Source organism: Leptosomus discolor, chromosome 6 (genome assembly GCF_034619465.1).
Source record: "Leptosomus discolor isolate bLepDis1 chromosome 6, bLepDis1.hap2, whole genome shotgun sequence".
Lineage (NCBI taxonomy): Eukaryota > Metazoa > Chordata > Aves > Leptosomiformes > Leptosomidae > Leptosomus > Leptosomus discolor.
In genome coordinates, this window is record NC_141396.1 from 21,293,566 (window position 1) to 21,312,617 (window position 19,052).

At 40.3% G+C, this 19,052-nt stretch overlaps 1 protein-coding gene across 1 annotated transcript; it reads left to right on the top strand.

Annotated features, from left to right (window-relative positions):
- The first annotated feature begins 1,802 nt into the window (after nucleotides 1-1,802).
- Nucleotides 1,803-13,293, top strand: GDF10 (growth differentiation factor 10). The gene is made up of 3 exons (XM_009955700.2): nucleotides 1,803-2,330; nucleotides 6,759-7,666; nucleotides 13,102-13,293. Exons 1-3 carry the CDS (start codon nucleotides 2,033-2,035, stop codon nucleotides 13,291-13,293), a joined length of 1,398 nt encoding a protein of 465 aa, XP_009954002.2. The 5' UTR covers nucleotides 1,803-2,032.
- The last annotated feature ends 5,759 nt before the right edge of the window (nucleotides 13,294-19,052 follow it).

A 19,052-nucleotide genomic window follows, 5' to 3' on the forward strand; every position in this document is an offset into this window, starting at 1 on the left:
CTCTAGATGCCTTAGAGATGCCATTGATTGGCCATATTCAAAACAGGGGAATTATGTGACCCAGTGCTAATTTGAATTCCTTTACCAAACACATTTTTATTTCATCATCTCAGCTGCATAAAAGAGTCAAAGTACCAGAGCTTTAAAGACTTTGAATTCCTGCTGTTCTGAAATAAAATAAGGCAAGAAATATTAGCCATCCCTGGTTGATTTTTAATTCTTTCCCAACAATGTCAAAGTATCAGTGTCCTACAGGTTTTAGTGCAGGTTAAAGACTGATACAAAGTGTATCCCTGAATAGGAGTTTGGAGTGAGTTAAGGAAAGGGAGAACATTTTAATGGGACATTGGTCCAAAATAGCCCAGCTTGTTCCTACCTCCTGCTGCCTCTTCCTCCTTTTCACAGGACCTTGATTGTATAGAAACAGTACAGACAAAAACCACAAACAACAAAAGGTTCGCTCACACCCCCAGCGGAGGTCATGAGCATGCTACCATGGAGAAAGAAAAAAAAAAAAAAAAAAAAAGCATCAAAGGATGATTTGGCTTATTTATAAGCAAAGATTAATTAATAGGAGGTTTGATACCTTAGCAATGTACATTTGGGCAAATTTGTATTTGCAAATTGTTCGTTTCGTACATTCAAGGCACACAGAGCAATGTGGCCTGCTGCTAATTTTAAAAATGAATCAAACCTTTCTTTGCCATGATCCAAAAACTACAAACTTGTGGTTCAGAGGCTTTCAATAGTATCTGCTCAGATTTGACCCGTCAAGGTTAAAAAATCACAAAAGAGTTGTGTTATACACAGCAACAGTACCTTTTTCCAACAATTTTTCAATTATTGCATTGTATACTCTCCAAGAAAAGTAACTGTCTTGGCTACTGGAGAACAAGCTTTAAAAAAGGAAGCAGAATGAACAAATCCCCTTAAAATATACCACTCTCCTTATAGGTTGTCTTTAAAACTGCTATTCATTATAGCAGCACTTATACTCCCTGGGTGACTATAAACTATGATTCAGAACTACCTGTGTCACATGGTGAATAAGCGCAACATGCACCATTCACTTTTAAATCAACCCCCTCCGACCTAAGCCATGTAAATCCTTCAGAAACTCACGCCAGTATTCTCCTCCTTCAGATCACACATAGAAATAGCCCAATGACGAAAGTTTGCTCATGCACAGCCCCTTTAACCCCTACTATTTAAGTATCTGCTTGGAATTATCAATGACCCTTGCTGCACTCTTGGCTAGTTCACACTGGGTCTTCCAGAGTGTAGACCCACCGGGGACTTCTCTTTTCTCCGGGATCCTTGAAACAAACACTAGCTACAGCGTTGCTTTTCCAAGACAGCACAGTCAGCTCTGCCGATCGAAACAGAAAAGACCCTGCCACTTCTTTCCACACGTACGTGCGCACCCTTTCCTGCTCGTGCTGTCCCTGCCATCCATCCACCCTCCCGTCCTTTCGCACCGCCCGCCTGCCCGCTTGTTGTCTATTTGCTTCTATCTTTTAGAAATTCTTTTCAAGACCCCCCTGGCGCAGGCAGCCAAGGTGCCGTCCGGCCGCACCGCTCGCTGCCGCAGCGGCGGCGGTGACATGTGTCTCCAATCAGGGCTGTGCACTAATTAATTTAGATCCCTTCCCCGCTATGCTTTAAAGAGCGGGGAAGCCCCACGTTGGAGGAATGCAGCATCCCCTCCCGCGACCCAACCCCCCCCCCCCCCCCCCCCCCCCCCCCCCCCCCCGCGCGCCCGGACCCCTGGAGCTGCCCCTGCTCCCCGCTGCAGCCCCGCTCCGCCGCTCCCGGGCCGCAGCTCCTCACCCCCGGGCCCGGGGATTGGCCCAGCGGAGGCGGCATCAGCGGAGGGGGGGGTGGACTGCCCCCACCCACCCTCCTCCCTCCCCGGCCCCGCCGCCCCCTCGCCTCGCCCCGGTGCGGCAGGGCCAACCGGGAGACCCAGACGCAGGCAGCGACCGAGCCACCGCCGCCGCTCCGCGTCCGGCCGCCCCGCAGCACCCCGCCGATGGCCGGCCGCCTGACCTGCTGCCTCCTGCTGTGGGCCTTGGGCCCTGGGGGCTGCCGCTCGCCTGCGGGGGAGGGCGCCGGCAGCCAGCCTGCCTGCCCCGTCCCGCCGCCGGCCGCCGGGCACCCGTCCTCCCCTGGCCGCGACACCCGCGGGGGCCCTTCGCCGCCCCCTGCGCTGGGCAGCGTCGCCCAGGACATGGTAGCTGTCCACATGCTTAAGCTCTACGAGAAGTACAACCGGGAAGGGAGCCGGCCCGGCGACGGCAACACGGTCCGCAGCTTCAAAGCCAGGCCGGGTAAGACGGGCCGGGCGCGGGGGGGCACCGCCGGAGCTCCCTCGCTCCTCTTGCCCTTTAAAGCGACGGGTTTGCGCCGAGGTGGTCGCTGACTGCGGGGGGTGTCACGCCGGGTGGATGCTGGGGAGCCCCTTGTTAACTACACGGACACGGTGTCTCCCCTCCGCGCTGGGGACGGCTTCCCACCTTCCCCCGCTCCCGTCCCTCCCCCGAGAGTATCTGCAACGAGGTATCTCCCTTCAGCAAGCCTCCGTGGCTGCGGATGCAAACCACCGGTAAAAGCAGCGCTCTTCCCAGCACACATCGCACTGGGTCCAAAGATCTTTTCGGAGGTACTTGGAGCATAAACCGGCAGCGAGCGCTCCAGCCGCAGGTCCTCTCCTGCGGCTCCTCTCGCAGGCTCGCACGTTTCTTTGAGGAAGAGTGCCGCCTGCGGGACCGCCTGAAACTGCTCGGGGTCTTGGGTTCGTTGCACTGCCTAAACCTGAGAAGACAGATGTCTGACCTACCTCTCCCCAGCTTTACTTGGCTTGATTATGAGGGTGGGAAAGCATACATACTGTGTCAGGACTACACTTTCGCTATCTCTGTCTTACCTCAAAATAATAAAGAGGAGGCTTGCATAGTTCATACTCTAAATGTTATTATCCCTTGCCAAGGAAACCCAGACTCTTTTTCTGGAAAATGTCTTCCTTCTTTGGTTAACTCTCACAGACTATAATTAAGATCTTGGCTCTTAAAATAAGAACAATATCAGTTTCTAGAATATAATTTTTGTTATGTTGCCAAAAATTACTCATTTTTATATAGGCACATCTGTGAGTTTCAATTTATTTCTCCCACATTTAAGTCTCATGTATAGAATACAATGCAGCACACAGCAGTTTAGGGAATGGTTCCTATAATATTGCACAGTAATTTGTATTCTCTAGTGCACCCCAACTTAATTTCTAACCTATGTCAAATGCAACATTAAAAAGTAATCGTATTCCAGGAGGAGGAGATCCCATGGAAGGGCAAGTGGCTAATGAAAATGTCTAGAAATCTAGGAGTTAGGATGTAAAGCAATTGCAGACATTTGGGAGACAAATAAATTGTCATGCTCTAGATCATTAGCTAGCAGTTGCTAACTAATAGTGGTTAGGAAGGAACTTCCACTGCAGATGGTTATTCCATGACCTCCTGCTATATCACTCATTTTTCTGTGAACTGAGCAGCTGACACTGGCTACTACCCAAGTAAGGCCCTGGACCACAAGAGTGACTTGGGAAGAATGCAAGAATTGCACTATATGCTTTTTATTTATTTTTCAATTAATCTGCTGAACAAGTTACTTGTATCTAAGTAGTTTAAATTCTGGTTTAAAACACTAAACTAGCAGTATTTTCTACTCACAGATAGACTATACTGACCCATTACAAATCACTACTATTTCGCTCATCTGTCAGATCATGAAACCAAGGCAGAGATGCCTGGAAGTAACTTGTCTTTCCATGCAATGGAAATAAAGCGCACTTACCTCCAAAACTCCTGTATGCCACCTGTGTACCTTCTCTACTGGATCCCATCTCTCCCCAGTAACATAGCATAAAAGTAGAAGCTCCATTGCAATGTTCCTTTGTTATGACAATAAATTGTATTTCTTTGTAATTCATCAAACTAGAGATGAACAGTCTGAAATGAACCATAGAATGACACAAGATGAGACAGGGGAGAAGAATCTTATCTGGCAGTATGCTTTTGTCTTATCCAAGAAATTCTAGTGTTTTCCTCTGAAAGAAGAAATCAGTATGCTTTCCTAACAAGACATGTGGAATGTCTGTTCTTCATAAAATATGGATGATAAATCTGATCCCACTGAGATAAGCAAAACAGACTATATCTACAATAATTTCTTCTTCATTACCCCAAGCAACAAACTCACTTTTTTTTTTTAAAAAAAAAACATGTACCTTTCAGAAAATCTGTAATCTTTTGTTCCTATGCTGTTTTTTAGGGGACACTCACGCATCAGTGTTTGTTACAGTTGTCAACATGAGGGCCCCAGAGGTGCAAAATTCAGTCCAGACTTAGTTTGCTTCTTTGTCATATGCATTATTGAGGTCTCCTCAATTACACAAATACACAGTTGTATTGCCATCCTACATAGCCCTTACAGGGTATAGATGATGTTGACTGGGTTACTGGAGATCTAATCTTTCTCCATATTCAAATGAGCACTTGCTATATATATATATACACATATATATATATATGTATATTCACATGTGCTATTTGCACATGATCCAAATACGACTTCGTGTTCCTCCAGCAGTACTTACCGCTTCAGGAACAGTGCTTCACAAACATCTGATCACCTCCTCTACATGTGTTCACAAGAGTTCATTATTTCTCTGATAAGAAGCTGAGAGACAGTCTATGAACTAATTTCTCAAGTTCTTTTTTTCTTTAGGTGCTTTCCAGGTATTCAGAGGGAATTAGTCTTCATAACAGCAATCTGCTGCCTAAGCCATGAAACTTCCCTATAAATTGCAGCTCAGGCTTATTCACTGAATGCCATCCATTCTCTGTGCTAAATGACGCAAAGACCTCAGTGAAGAGTAGAAAATAGCAGCCATTTAATTAAGACTATATCATAATGAATATGTGCAAGAAAACAAAATCAAGATGACCCAAAGAACCGTAATTCTATGAAATTTCTATGCTTCAAAGACTTGAATAAAATCTAAACTACAGTTTTCATAGTATGAGCACCTGTGCATAAGACTAGTATTGATTAAAAGTTTACTGACAGGAATCCTGTCCTGAACTGACAGAAACAAATAGGTTCTCATCACAGAATACTGTTTCTGTTAGCCTCTCTGCCACCTCTGAAACCATTATGTGGGCATCAGTACAAGCTGTTCCACTTCACTGCATCAGGAAAAAATACATGTAGTATATACAGATGGTGTAAATGGAAATTGCATACTTGAACATATGTACTTTCAGACTGTCTCTGTGGCCCTGAGATTATTGAACATCGTAGCCTGCTGTGGTTTAGTCCAAACAATGGTTCTATCCAGCATAAACTGGAAGACAGCAAGCACCAATTTAGTGAGATGTCACACTATTAATTTCCATCTTCCAAATGAAAACTGTGCTTAAAACGAAGAATGTTCTGACAGGTGGCAGCTAACAGTACTGCCTTTCTGTTGTGGCCAAAATTTCCGTAGCTCATCATCCACAGTGCATTGAAAAAGAAACCTGAGTGTTTCTGGGAAGACTGGCTGTTAGGTTTGTTGCTTTTTGGGGGGTTGGGGTTGTTTTGGTTTTTTTCAATCCCTGCTGCCAGATAATTTCTAAGTATGTCAAAAAGGGCTGCCCAGAGGGTTTGTTCCCTTGGGTTGACTAAAAGATGCAAACTTACCCACTGTAGTCCTTTGATGAGTTTTAAGTACCAGTCTGAGCTTGGGAGAACAGAAATCACTTCACAATGATAGACTGTGAAGGCATGTCTTTTGAATCTGGGATTACATTTTAACACACTAAGAGAGGTTTCTACTGTTTAAACAAACATGGTGTAAACAGTTATTAGCGTAAACTTGCTCATCTTTCTTGAGAGAAGAGTAGAGATGTAACCTGAGCACAAATTGTTCAACTAGCTGAAAAGAAGCTATATCAAATGGAGTTTGAATTCTAAGAATCAGCTAGGATTCAACAGCAGTCATCACTAACTTCAAGCAGATCAAAACACAAGTCATAGAAACCAAGTAGGTTCCACAGTGCTTTAAACAAAGCTCCTACATGTTGTATACTGGAAAGGAGGATTGCTCATAATAAGAGTAACAGCCTCCAAAATGTGTTACACTGTTTACTTCCAGCCCCCTTCTGAAATGTCTCTTGTGCACTATTTATGGATGATGAACTTCATATGCTGTTGCCCGCAGAGTTAGCACCCACAGATCTTTCAGGAATCTTTGCAGTCAGCTTTAGATTAGACCTCCTTGAATATTAACTGTAAACCTGTTTTTCAGCTAGTATAAGGTACCATTCGGATCTCTGCCACAGGCAAATTTGATGGCTTCTCTGAGCTTGACTTTGTTAAAAATGAAATAGAAGCAAGGATTGCTTTTCTTGCCTGACAGGAATGAAAGGCAGTCTGAAACTGAAAATCTCTGAGAATAGTTTTATCCCTCACATATACAAAAGGTGCCCAGTGTGTTGGACAGTCCCAGTGTTACTGTAATATTGCTTTTAAATATTGTTAGGGTTTTTTCCTCCTCTTCTTCACCATAGATTTAAACTGAAGTGACAAGCTCACTATACTAACTGATTTGAAGTGCATAATTAAAAGCAAAATTTGTTAATCCACTTATTTAGGAATAAGGGTTTGACTACCATTTTTGGTCTCAGACATTTATCCACGTTTTCCTTGCTCTCTTGCAGAATTCTTGGCCCAGAAGCCCTTGTACTGCTTCAATCTGACATCCATGCAGGATTCAGAAATGATTCTTGCTGCAACTTTTCACTTCTATGCTGACAAACGCCCTCGGCACCGGGAAGTGTTTTGCAAGCGGTTCAAGAACTCATCCTGCCGCCTCCTTCACCTGCCTCCGATCCTGCGGCTCAATCTCGTTTTCCAAAGCATTCACCAGAATTCTGCCTATGGACTAGTGAAAGGAAACATCACCATGTTTCTTCAAAGGCGAGGGGCTTGGCATGCAAAGGACATTTCATACATCATAAAAGAATCTAAACGGGCTGGAGAGCTCATTCTTTGCGCTGAGCTTGATTCTGGGGAGAAACACCAGGGCTTCCCTGAACACGTCACCAGTCATTTACCTTATATACTAGTTTATGCCAATGATCTTGCAATCTCAGAACCTAACAGCGTGGCAGTCACCCTACAGCGTTATGATCCATTCCCTTCCAATGATGGGGACTCAAATCTATCTCCTAACAGTTCTAATGATACCCGAGTGAGGAGGGATACGTACCTCTCTAGCTCTATTCAGAACAATGAGTTACCAGAAATAGATTATAACAACAATAAATACAACAAACATGACATATGGGAGAATGCCTACAAGTCCTTGAAACCAAAAGCCTCACGCAAAGACCGAAGGAGAAAAGGACAAGAAAATACAGAAACACTTACAAAGTCTCAGGTGCTAAATTTTGATGAGAAAACAATGAAGAAAGCAAGGCGAAAACAATGGAATGAGCCAAGGATTTGTTCAAGAAGATACATGAAAGTTGACTTTGCTGATATTGGCTGGAATGAGTGGATCATATCTCCCAAATCATTTGATGCCTACTACTGTGCAGGGGCATGTGAATTTCCAATGCCCAAGGTAGTATGCCTTTTTGTTGTTGTTAGCTTGCAAACAGTAGATCTACTGTTCTGCCTATCCAACCACTTTAGTTAGATTTTCCTTTAGATTTTTACCTTTTTCGCTGTGTTCTGTTGCCTTGTTCAACCTAAATAATTTAAGCAATACCATTTCCATCAGCTTCCTCATCAGAGTGCAAAAAGATTCCAAGTTATCTTTAAATGTGATCTGAAAATAAGAAAAATATATCAAGTTTATCTTACAATTTCTCATATCTTGAAACTGCACCCTAAAGACTTATGGAGCTTATTAAAGTATGGTTAGACAGAATAAATCATCAAACTACTTTGTTGTAGCAGAATTATAAAGTATTATATGCTAATAACAAACAAGTTACTGTATCAGAGTATTTCTGAATTCCACAGGTAACACCTTAGGAGAAAAACGCAGAGTAGTGACAAAGGTATTTTTAACTTGAAGAAACTGCTTGTCACTTTGAAAATAAAAATCCTGGTTAAGCTGATATCTGTGTCTCAAAATTCCCTGGTGATTTTTTTAGTTTACTAAATTCTTAAAACTAAGATAATCCTGCTGGAACAAAAAAAAACCTGATTTACCTTATGTGGCTTGAAATGACACACAGCTACCTGGAACACTCTAAAGCTAGCATACTGAATTCCTCCTATAGAAGCAGTGTGAAATGTGCTAATGGAGAGGCAAACATGAACTCCTGCTCCAATGGAATTTCAATTTGGCTCACTCCCACTGACTTGCTCTATGGCAAGAACTAGAAATTTTGGCAATCCTTTGTAGCACAAGAATTATCAGCATTTTATAGGGCTTTCAAGTAATGGGGGAGCGGAGGATTTGAAGCACTGCATAACCTGCATGTTTAGAAACTAATTATTTTGCAATTCTACCTACAAATCACCTGATTATTTATTCTACTGACATTTTTGTGTGTGGTCACTCAGCACATGAATAATGGATAGTGCTTTACAGCAGAGAATTTCAAAGCTCTGATACAGGAATCTGCCCTACTTTACATACAAGGGAGATTGATACATGTCTGCGTTGAAATAAGTAGTATGATTTCAAGAAGAGTAGATATGCAGGCTAGTTTAAGTCCAGGAACAGTGGAAATCCAGACATGACGGTAGTGTGTACAAAGCTGACCACATGTTCTTGTGTAGCTGGCTGATGCTGGACCATCTATACATAAATTGAAACATGGTCTGGTAAAATTAAAGCTTGCACAGGCTTACATACAACTTCACTTTTTTTGTTGTAGCATCATACAACACAATCACCATTTAATTATTCAAAACAAAACACAGCCTGGGACTATGAGTCCTCTGCCACAGACCCACAGTCTAATGCACCATTCATACATACCAAAGAAAAAAAAAAAAAGTATACATTTAACACATCAACACATCTGGCTTCTTGTGAGCAAAACAGCGTGACACAAAAATGGACAAAACCAAAAGACAGCAGATCTGTTTCTAGCTGGAATAGTTAAATAAGCTTATATTGCTGACTTATTTAATGTCTTACCTAGAATATATATTAATAATATCTATTATATATATATAAAATAAAGATTCCCTTGTAAATCAAAACCACTTTAGTTCTCATTTGGATACTTGTTTTCTAGACCAGTTAATGTGGCTGCAGTAGCACCTTGGTGCCAAAAAAACCCCAAAACAACAACAACAAAAAATAAACAGAGACATTTAAAACTAAATCACAGATATATAAATTTGGAGATTTTTCTTTTGACACACTCTTTTGATTGTGTTTGATTTGGAAGAGGTCTACTTTTTGTTAGCTTTGTATTTTTGAGTGGAAAAACAATAGAGGCAGATTCACAGCTGTAACTTTTTTAAATGACTGTTTCCAGATGAAGAGAGATAACTAGGACTTTAGCATGAGTGAAGCTTCAGGTCAGACCATAACAATTGCTAAATATTACAGAGGGAGAAATAGCTTTTGTTCTTGCATATATACCCTAAGTCAGGAAAGCATGCATTATGATCTTGGCAGTCCTAAGTCAAAGGCCAGATTAAGGCTATTCATGAACGCTTGGTCTACAGAGTCAACCTTGATGGACAACAGATACCTTATTTCCAAGGCAGTCTTTCAGAACAGTGGAGAAGGAATAATACGTACATACGTGGCATGTTGAAAATCATCACATGGTATGATTATTTTTTTTTAAATATCAGTACATCACTCTGCACACTTACCTTAATAACTGCAATTCTTCATCTGGATACAAAACCAGCTCTGGTACAAATCTTGTCATAGCAGGTTCACCTACCTTACTGCTGAAATTCTTATTCCCTGAACTGTGAGGGGGAAGACTAGCTTATATGGTTAATAATGGCTGGCTGCATTGCTGCATTTGCCAAATAAACGCTAGTCCTACATGTGTTAGAAGTAGGTGGGAACATATCCTTTCCCTGGCCTACAATAATTAGAATTCTCTTGATTTCATCCTTGTGAGTCAGTTCATGAGTTTCATTTTAAGAGTTGGATTCAAATCTGAAAACAAAACTTCCCTGAAGCTAAAAAAGTATTACTTATTAAGGGGGGGTGGGGTGAGTTGTTTTTTGAAGGGCAAATTCATGATAAAACAAACTTCAAAAGAGGTGTCAGCCAGGCAGAAGGGGAGGGTCTAAAGTATTTCAAACTTGCTGTTCAATTACTTTTTGGCTACATCACCACCCTTCTATTTTCTGAGGCCCAAAATGTTCCTGAGCTAGGACTGCTAAGTAAGAGCAGAACCTGGCCTGCTGTATATAACTTAGTAGCCAGAATTTAAAATATTAACACTTCCTCAGTGCCATCACTACTGAGCATTTAACTCATTATTTCAAGCTTTCCACTTTAGCATATTGGTACAAAGGCTAATGTGAAGCCTAGCCCACGATCACGGAACACTCGTGCCAGGTTTCCAGAAGGGCTGGAAAATTTGGAGCCTGGCTGGATGTGGGATTGGTGTACTGTCTGGCTCTGCTGTGGATGTAGGGCTCAGGCAGCCAGATTCTGTATAGATTAATAGTCCATAATAAGCATTTTTGTCTATAAGCAATTTTGTTCATAGTGTATACACTTGTAGGCATTAGAAACCTAATTAGAGTTGTTGTTGTCTTGGTAGACAGCTGCTCTTGCTAGATTTTGCTCTATTTGTTCCTTGCAAATATTAGAGATTGCACAGCTGGAGAAGACCCTAGCAGGATCTTCTGCAGGTTCATACCCAGTAATCCTCTAAGTCAGTAACTGGCACTGATGGCAATGACGGCTATCCACTGCATGGGGTCCACAAACTCCGCTTCAGTAGCACATTAGGATCTGTGACTGTTTCAAATAATAATATGAAATAATAAAGGTGCTAGGAAGACTACTTCAGGACATTTTTCATAAAGGTTAAAGCACGAACCTCATTCTAGAAGCTCTAGTTCTTTGAATTTCTAAACTCTGCAGTTGCTTAAACACACGAAAGCTACTTCTGGCTCTCTCTTGCTGTCCAGATTTTCTGACATGGCCAATGCAGGCAGAAGCTTATTTCTACTTCACATAGCAGCTGTGAGACTAATTCACTACTGCTTGACTGTGGACAGCTTTGAAATCTAAAGATGAAGGGCGGCATGAGAGAGCAAGCTGTTGCTAATTATGCCAACATATGCTGACTACAGAAAGGCACTTTTTAGGATTGATCACTTGTTGGGACTTGGCTATAGGGATGCTGTCTTGAAACCCCAAAGGATTAAGGCCATTTCACAGTTCCTCCTTGTAATGGCTCAAATGAAGTCACTTTAGTTAAGGAACATCTGAAATACCCTTAACAGCAATTGAGGTTTGGAATGTATCAAAACTCAATTATCCTAAAAAATAGCTCCTTTATTATAACAATGAACTACATAATTTTCCATGTTGAAATGAAAAATCATGTTTTGCATATACTCAATTATTATTTGAAAAATGAAGAAGATATAGGAGTCATTAATTCTTCCCATTTGAAGTATCTGCTTCCATGTGGAGGTGTGAAAAGTCTCTCTTTGTTGTCCCACATATGTAATTTTCCACCCGATATACAGCTATGTACCAATACTGATGAAAGATTTCATGTGCCACATATACCAGATCTGTGCAGAAAACTTGTGAAACTGTAGCAAAAAGCCTGATATGACTATACAATTCTCCTACTGTTACTGTACTAATTTGCTGGGACAGTATTAAGCATGACAACTGAACAGGAGTCACTGAAGCTTCAGCCTCAGTGGTGGGTTGCATGCCATGCTATTGCCTCATGTAACTGAAGCACATGGATTCCATGCTATGCTGAGGCAATGACAGAGAAAGGCCATCACTGTCACCAGTAAACCTGTGCTTGACTGTATGGGCTTCGAGTAATAGAAGTGGTGAAAACTGTTTAGTACTATTCAGTTGCTCAGACTACAAGGGTCAAATGTAGCTTGTGAATAAAGGCTAAAAAAAAAGATGTTACATTTAACTACTAAGCAATACACTATTTACATATCTTAACTTTTTCCTTTTCTTGTTCTCACTGCTGTTATGTCTAATGATTGCCGCCTCAAATATTTTCCCTTGTGTTTTCCACTGAATCCAAATATCAATGGTAGAAATAAAACTGTGGCTCAGTACCCTGAGTAGTTTATAGGTGTAAAGCTGCTGTGAAACCTCACTTCATACTTTTCCTACCCTCCCAGCCTTTTTTTTTTGTTTTTTTTTGGGTGAGGATGGGGTGGGGGGTGGGGTGCAGAGCCTGGTGAGGAAGGGAGAGAGAAGTAAAGACTACAACTATGAAGCATGTTTGTCATTAGGTTATGATTAGAAAGGCTCTGTCAGGTGGTTTGACTATTCTAGACGCTATTCTCCCCCCTGTGGACACCACTTCTGGAGCACTCTGCTCTTTTAAAAGACAGTAGTTACTCCAGGAAAAAGTAACAAATTCCAGATTAGCGTACATGAGGAGAAATACTACTGGAACACAGGGACAGTTATTCTGGAAATACTTACAGCAGCAAATTTTCCGAGTCAGACAAGAGGTTAAGAAAACAAAAGATAACATCTTAGGTCTGAGACGTGTGCCCCACCTTAGTCCTGTTTCTCCTGCATGCCTTCTGTCCAGCATCGAGTAGGTGCAGTCAGGGACATTCTTTCCTCAGGCTGCCGACTGCTGGCTAAACCACCAGTGCCCTCCTCTGGTATTTATGAAGGCAGCACAAAGAACACAAAATATGTGTGGATACACCCTGCGCAGGAAAGCTGGAGGTGTGAGGCGCTGACTATGCTGCATGGCCCTGTGACTCAATCACAAATATTCACTTTTTTGAGAAACAGAAGTGTAACTATTGTCATTTTCCAAGTCCAACTGGGAAAGTGACTGCTCATAAATGAAGCAATAACTATTTCCTTCTCTGTTCCAGATTGTCCGGCCATCAAATCATGCTACAATCCAGAGCATCGTAAAAGCAGTAGGAATCATTCCCGGCATCCCAGAACCCTGCTGTGTTCCTGACAAAATGAGCTCACTTGGTGTCCTGTTCTTAGATGAGAACAAAAATGTTGTTTTAAAAGTATATCCCAATATGTCGGTTGAAACTTGTGCCTGCCGATAAGTTCATACAAACATCTTTAATGAGACCCACACATCCTGCCTGACTACAGTGGGAAAGTTGTAAATGGGAAATCAATCCACTTGTGTTCATGATGAATGCAAACCTACAATTCCTCTAAAGAAATCATGTGGAGAGACTAAAACGATACACATACTCACCTGGAAGGGTATCTCTTACTGTCATCTTTTATCTTTCATATTCATCTTCCAGGAATTCGATACTTTTACAAATATCTTCCTAACCCACCCAGCCAAGACACCTGGTGTTTAGTGAGAAATTTAAGTGTAAAGTTTTCCATAATCAAAGGACTAAAATATGTTTTTATATGCTATTTTTTCTGACTATTTTATCTCTTCAGTTAACCAAGACAATGGGAAGTGAACTTGCAAAGGCAGGCTTATTTTAGAATATCACTTTTGTACACAAATCAAAACATTTTGCCTAAAACACTCATACTCTTAATCTGCATATTTATACTGAAAAATGCTGTAATAAAGGGCTTAAAATGTATATTTTCTTTGGGATGCAAGTGTAGTGCACTGCATAAGCTTTCATATAAACACTATGTTAATATAGCCATTTTTGGTTACCCTTCCCTAATACATCATTTGTGCTACAAAAGACATATCCCACACTTTTGGTTTGCTGGATAATTTCAGGTTGTTAAACATATTCTCTGAGTAACACATACTATATAGTAACATGTTGAAATACTAAAAATAAAATAACCAAGATTTATATTTTTGTAAATTATACTTTATATCCTCTAGATTGTTACATGCTTTTAACAAAAGCTAATAAATTAAAGGTACAGTAGTATCTAAAAATAGTTGAATTGTCTTTCTATAAATGCCCTCTGTTACGTTCTGTTAATTAGGGGGAAACATGTAAATACATGTTAAGCTTGTCATAATGCACCTCAATAGATGAAAGACAGAGGGGGATACTATGATTATCTAGACCGACCTCCTGCATAGCACAGATCAAAGAACCTTACTCAGTAGTTTCTGCATCATGCATTATGGACCTTCTGTTTTGAGCTTGGGAATATCTTTGAAAAAAAAATGCATAAATTTGCCTTTAAAGATTTCATGTGATAGAATATCTCTACTGGACTACAAGTAGTTGTTCAAAAGTTAGTGCTCTTTGTTCATATGCAGTGGCTTAATCCTAGTCTGAATTTGGTAAGCTTTAGCTTCAATTCACTGGATTTTACTGTAACCTATTTTATTAGATCCCTTTTATCTATTATCCAAAATAGTTTCACTGGGTATTTTTAGTATATAGAGCTGGGTCAAGTTACATTTTGGCTGAGATTTAAATAAATGCTTTGATTTCGTATTCTAAGCCTCAAAACAATTTCTCACAGCGCTTTTCTGAACTCTTTCCAGAACTTTCATTAACTTTCTTTTCCAACAATGAACATCAAAATGGGCCACAATATTTGGCAGTGGTTTCATTACAAGTCTTTATAGGAATGAAGTCCCTGCATCCCTCTAATTCCTGTACAGTCCTCTGCTGATACATTTATGGTAGCCCTTGTAACTGCAGCACTCCTTTAGGCTCTGATACTCCTTTATTGTGCCTCTCAATCTTCTTTCTCAGTGTCCCTGCATGCCAGGACACACTTGCCACATATTCCATTTTCACCCACCTGCTGTACAATAGCATAGGCAGACCAGGAGTGGAGCAAACTTCTGAAGATTGTGAAGTAGCACAGAGCGCAAGATATGGAGTGTTTCCCCCTGAAGAGACAGTCTAACCTTTGTACTCTCTTATCCTATTTAAAAGTTGTATTGTTTAAGGGAAGGATGCCCTACCTTCTGATGAACGACTAACTGGAAGGCACCTATCCTGCTAAGGTGCTAGGTAACTTCTGCCACCAATATTCCATACTCACATGGTGTAGATTCCCAGACAACAGAGATGTGTATATGTTGTTCTTTCTGCTAACCAATGTAAAAGCAAAATTCAGTGGGTATGGGAGCCTCTGCAAGGTTACTCTCACAGCAGTTTTTGCTAATTCCTCCTAAACAGCTCTCAATAAGAAGCAGATAGTTCTAAGCCACCTTGTAGTGACTGCCAGTTACGACTGCCAAAAGGTCATGAATCCAGCTAGGCATTTCTTCTTCTCCCAAAGTAGTACAGTGATTTACATTGGGACAAACTTCTGTATAGTGTTGCTGTTCATGATCTCCCTTAAAAATGTAGTGTCCTATGTTTTTATAAATCGTGAGAAATTCAACTACAGTTGACAAAGTAATGCTAATATATAAAGAAAAATTAAAAAGTTCTCATCATTCTCATCAAAATTCATCATTTATTCCTACAGAACAGCCATAAGCATAAAACTTTTGAAAGTATCTTAAGTCATCATTTCTGCTATGAAAATCTACCCTTTTCTGTAGGTCTAGTCTTGCTCCCACTTAGCACCAGCTCTGAACAGCATGACATATTAGCTTAGTGTGCTTATGTTCTCATCTATTGTATTTTGTTTTCCTTAAGGACTCTTTTCTGTATCTTGAATTAGTCCTTGGGTACAAACTTTCTTTCCAAGATGAGCTGATGCAGGCAATTAGGAAAGAGTTATCATCATATGCTTTGTTTGTCTATAGGACATAAGGGAAAATGCTACTCCTATACCCATTAGGATACCTGTAAAACCCTGAAAGGTTTAAGATGCATTTAAAGGTTCATTGGCAAAACTATGTTATTTAGGATGGGCAAAACAAAATTATACCTGTTAGTCACATAGCTCTCAAGGCATACCCTTACTATGCAAGCAATACAAGTCTCTTACTAGTAAAGGTTATTTCATTTGGAGTTTAGCTGTAGAAGTCAACTCTCCAATGCTGTTTGTTTAGTGGTTTAAGCTACTGCTTTCCAGGTCTTCGGTATTTGGATGTCTAATCTTCCTCTAAGAAAAGAAAACTTTGCATTTGAAATGGCACAAATGCAGTCAGCTGCTGCTGGAAAACACTGATACCCTCATTCTCTTGGTTCCAACAGATCTTTTGATTTCTGTGAACATTCTATAAACCATTCCACTCAATGTTTGTGTTCCTAGAGAAAGTTACTGTTGAGAAACACTTAAAATAGCAGGTCAAGCTACTTTCACTAACTAACCCTAAGAGAACTGAGGATCTATTATTATGGGAAGATTAAATAAAAAACAGGTGATAAAACAGGAAAACAGCTGATACTAGCCACCAAAGTGTTAAGGATATTTTTTTCTTTAAAAAATACAATTTCATTCTTTGAGGTCACAGTTTAATAGTCAGAGGCAACAGAAAGAGCTAGAATGTACCTAGGTTTTTGTGGAGTATTTCAATTCACTTGCATAAGGCTGCATAATCAAAAGAAACCACTGGACAATTTTAATGTATTTGTGTATCACGTGAATTACCAACTGTCTCACTGCCAAACCACAAAGAGCAACTTTCAAAAGGAATTGCCACTGAATGAAACTGCTCATTGTAAAGTTTCTGCAAAGCTGACACTTGGCCTGAAACTATTTGACATCTTTATATATGAACTGGAAGTCTGTATATAACAACCCCCACAGTATTTGCAGAAAACAGTGTTTAGGAGAGAGCTATTTATATAGATCACTTGATCTAGCTGCACTTCATGTAATCAGAATTCATTTTAAGGTAAACAGATGCAGAACTTAGTACCTAGGCACAAGGAATGGAGGCTGGTCCTACTGGGAAAAAGGCTGCACCCACCCTTGAAAGCCATAACTCTTAAATAATTTTTGTAGATATCGTGGATTTATGGCACAGTATGAGCATCCAGGGTGATGCTATGTCAAGAGAGCTAATGCAAGGTTGGAAAAGATACACACTGGGGTAGTGAACCACATAAAGAAAGGAGATTTTACTTCTACATGTGGCACCAGTGTACTGCCACTGGAAAACTATTTATAGCCCCAGTGTTCACCTTTTCAGACAGACTTTGAAATTCTGAAAGAGACGTGAAAAAGAAACAAAACCAGAAAATGTCTTATGTAACTAAAAAGCACTATCTGTTTATTTTATCAGAAAGCAAATTGAGAAGTAACTTGATGACACTGTACAAGTACTCAGAGAGAAAATGTCAGCGCTACAGCGCTCCTTAAGCCAGCCAGAAAGTTATAAGAACTCCTGTCTAGAAGATGAAGCCAGGAGCAGTGAAATAATAAATGAAGCACCATGGTTTTTCAAGTGTGATAATATTTTACAGTACATGCTACAAAAATTGAAGAAATCTTTGATTCTTTGACATCTTCAGATAAATGATGAAGACCCTGAAAAAACTATGTTTTAGCCAGACAAGTAATTGGGCTCTGCACACAGGTAGGAAACAAAGGCCTTGAGTAAAACATAACAGTCTTGCTATGCAGGAGACCAGGATCAATGCCAAATAATCCTTTCTGACTTTACACTATAGGAATATAATTAACCAGGATCTTGGATCGCAGTTGTCACTTGAACAGACACATAAGTGAGTACTCGAGAAGTCTGGGATCACTTTAAACACTGTGTATGCACTGCTAGGAAACTGGAGAAGAACGGCCCAAAACGACAAAATCTTGTCCTCATCCTCACAATGAGAGTTTTTTTTTAATGTAAAAGCTGATAATACTATCCAGACTTTATGGCACATGTACAGAATGGATTGAGTTGTGCTTAGAAAAAATGATATATTAATAGTACAGATAAAACATTTATGGATCACTACATTAAATCATAATGCACTCATTAAGATAAATAGCAAGTAATATTTTTGTCTATAAATAAGCCAGGTTTTTTTCCTCTGTGTCATGAGAAATTCTATCACCAATCTTGTACTTTTGCCTTGGCCCATTCTTCTCGTAGATAACAGTATCCTCATAGATAATCTTCTGTATCTTCATGGACACCTTTTACTTTCCATCTGGCCTTAGAAAGCCTAGTTCTGTCTTCATTCTGAGATCACTGAAATAATGACTGAAGAAATATATTACATAAGATACTACAAAACCAAGACTAAATTCCCATACACCAAAGGAATCAAACTGAAAATGGACAAGCCTGTAAACAACATGAAGCAAACTTGACACAAACCAGACACTTCACTGTGTACAAACAATAGCTCTTGGCTGATAAACAGAAAGAAGTTTTAAGGTTGTTTGTACTGTCATGAGATCATGTCTTGCAGAATCACAGGTCTCCATCAAGTGATTGGGGATTTTCTGATGGCATGTGAAGGGGGTGTAATAAAGATTTGTGAGATGTTACTTACTAATAGCTAATAGAGTAATTTTGTTCAAGATCTCTTCTTTCTAGTCTTGATTTAAAAAGTGTAATCTTCTACGTCCCTAAGAAGGCTTCTCTCTGTGTTGGCAAGGAAATGATAGAAGAGTGTAATTAAGCAATGGTGACCCTAAAGTGAAATGGGAATTCTTTACAATATACAATGTGCTTCCCACTAGCCACATGTGTTTGTCAGATGTTTACAGAATCTTCATTAACCAAGAGCTTTGCTAGATAACAGAAGCTGAAGCATGGCATCAATGACTCTGATAAGGGCAAGTGTACAACCAATCTGCTTGACAACTGACAAGAGGCTGGGGTTTGAAGCAGACTGCAAAAAGAACACAAGAAAGTGATCTGCAAAGGCCATTCCAGTTGTTTGCCTTCCATCTCCTCTCCTCTGTCTGTTATGAAACAAGACTTTTAATCAGTTAAAATACCCTTGTCCTCTTGTTTCTCCACCAGAAAGTAAATACAGGAGAA

Bases quoted from the DNA above. Each gene is read 5' to 3' on its own strand.
- GDF10 (XM_009955700.2), top strand. From the start codon at position 2,033: ATGGCCGGCCGCCTGACCTGCTGCCTCCTGCTGTGGGCCTTGGGCCCT. The intron at 2,331-6,758 runs GTAAGACGGGCC...GCTCTCTTGCAG, and splicing joins CAGCTTCAAAGCCAGGCCGG to AATTCTTGGCCCAGAAGCCC. The intron at 7,667-13,101 runs GTAGTATGCCTT...TCTCTGTTCCAG, and splicing joins GTGAATTTCCAATGCCCAAG to ATTGTCCGGCCATCAAATCA.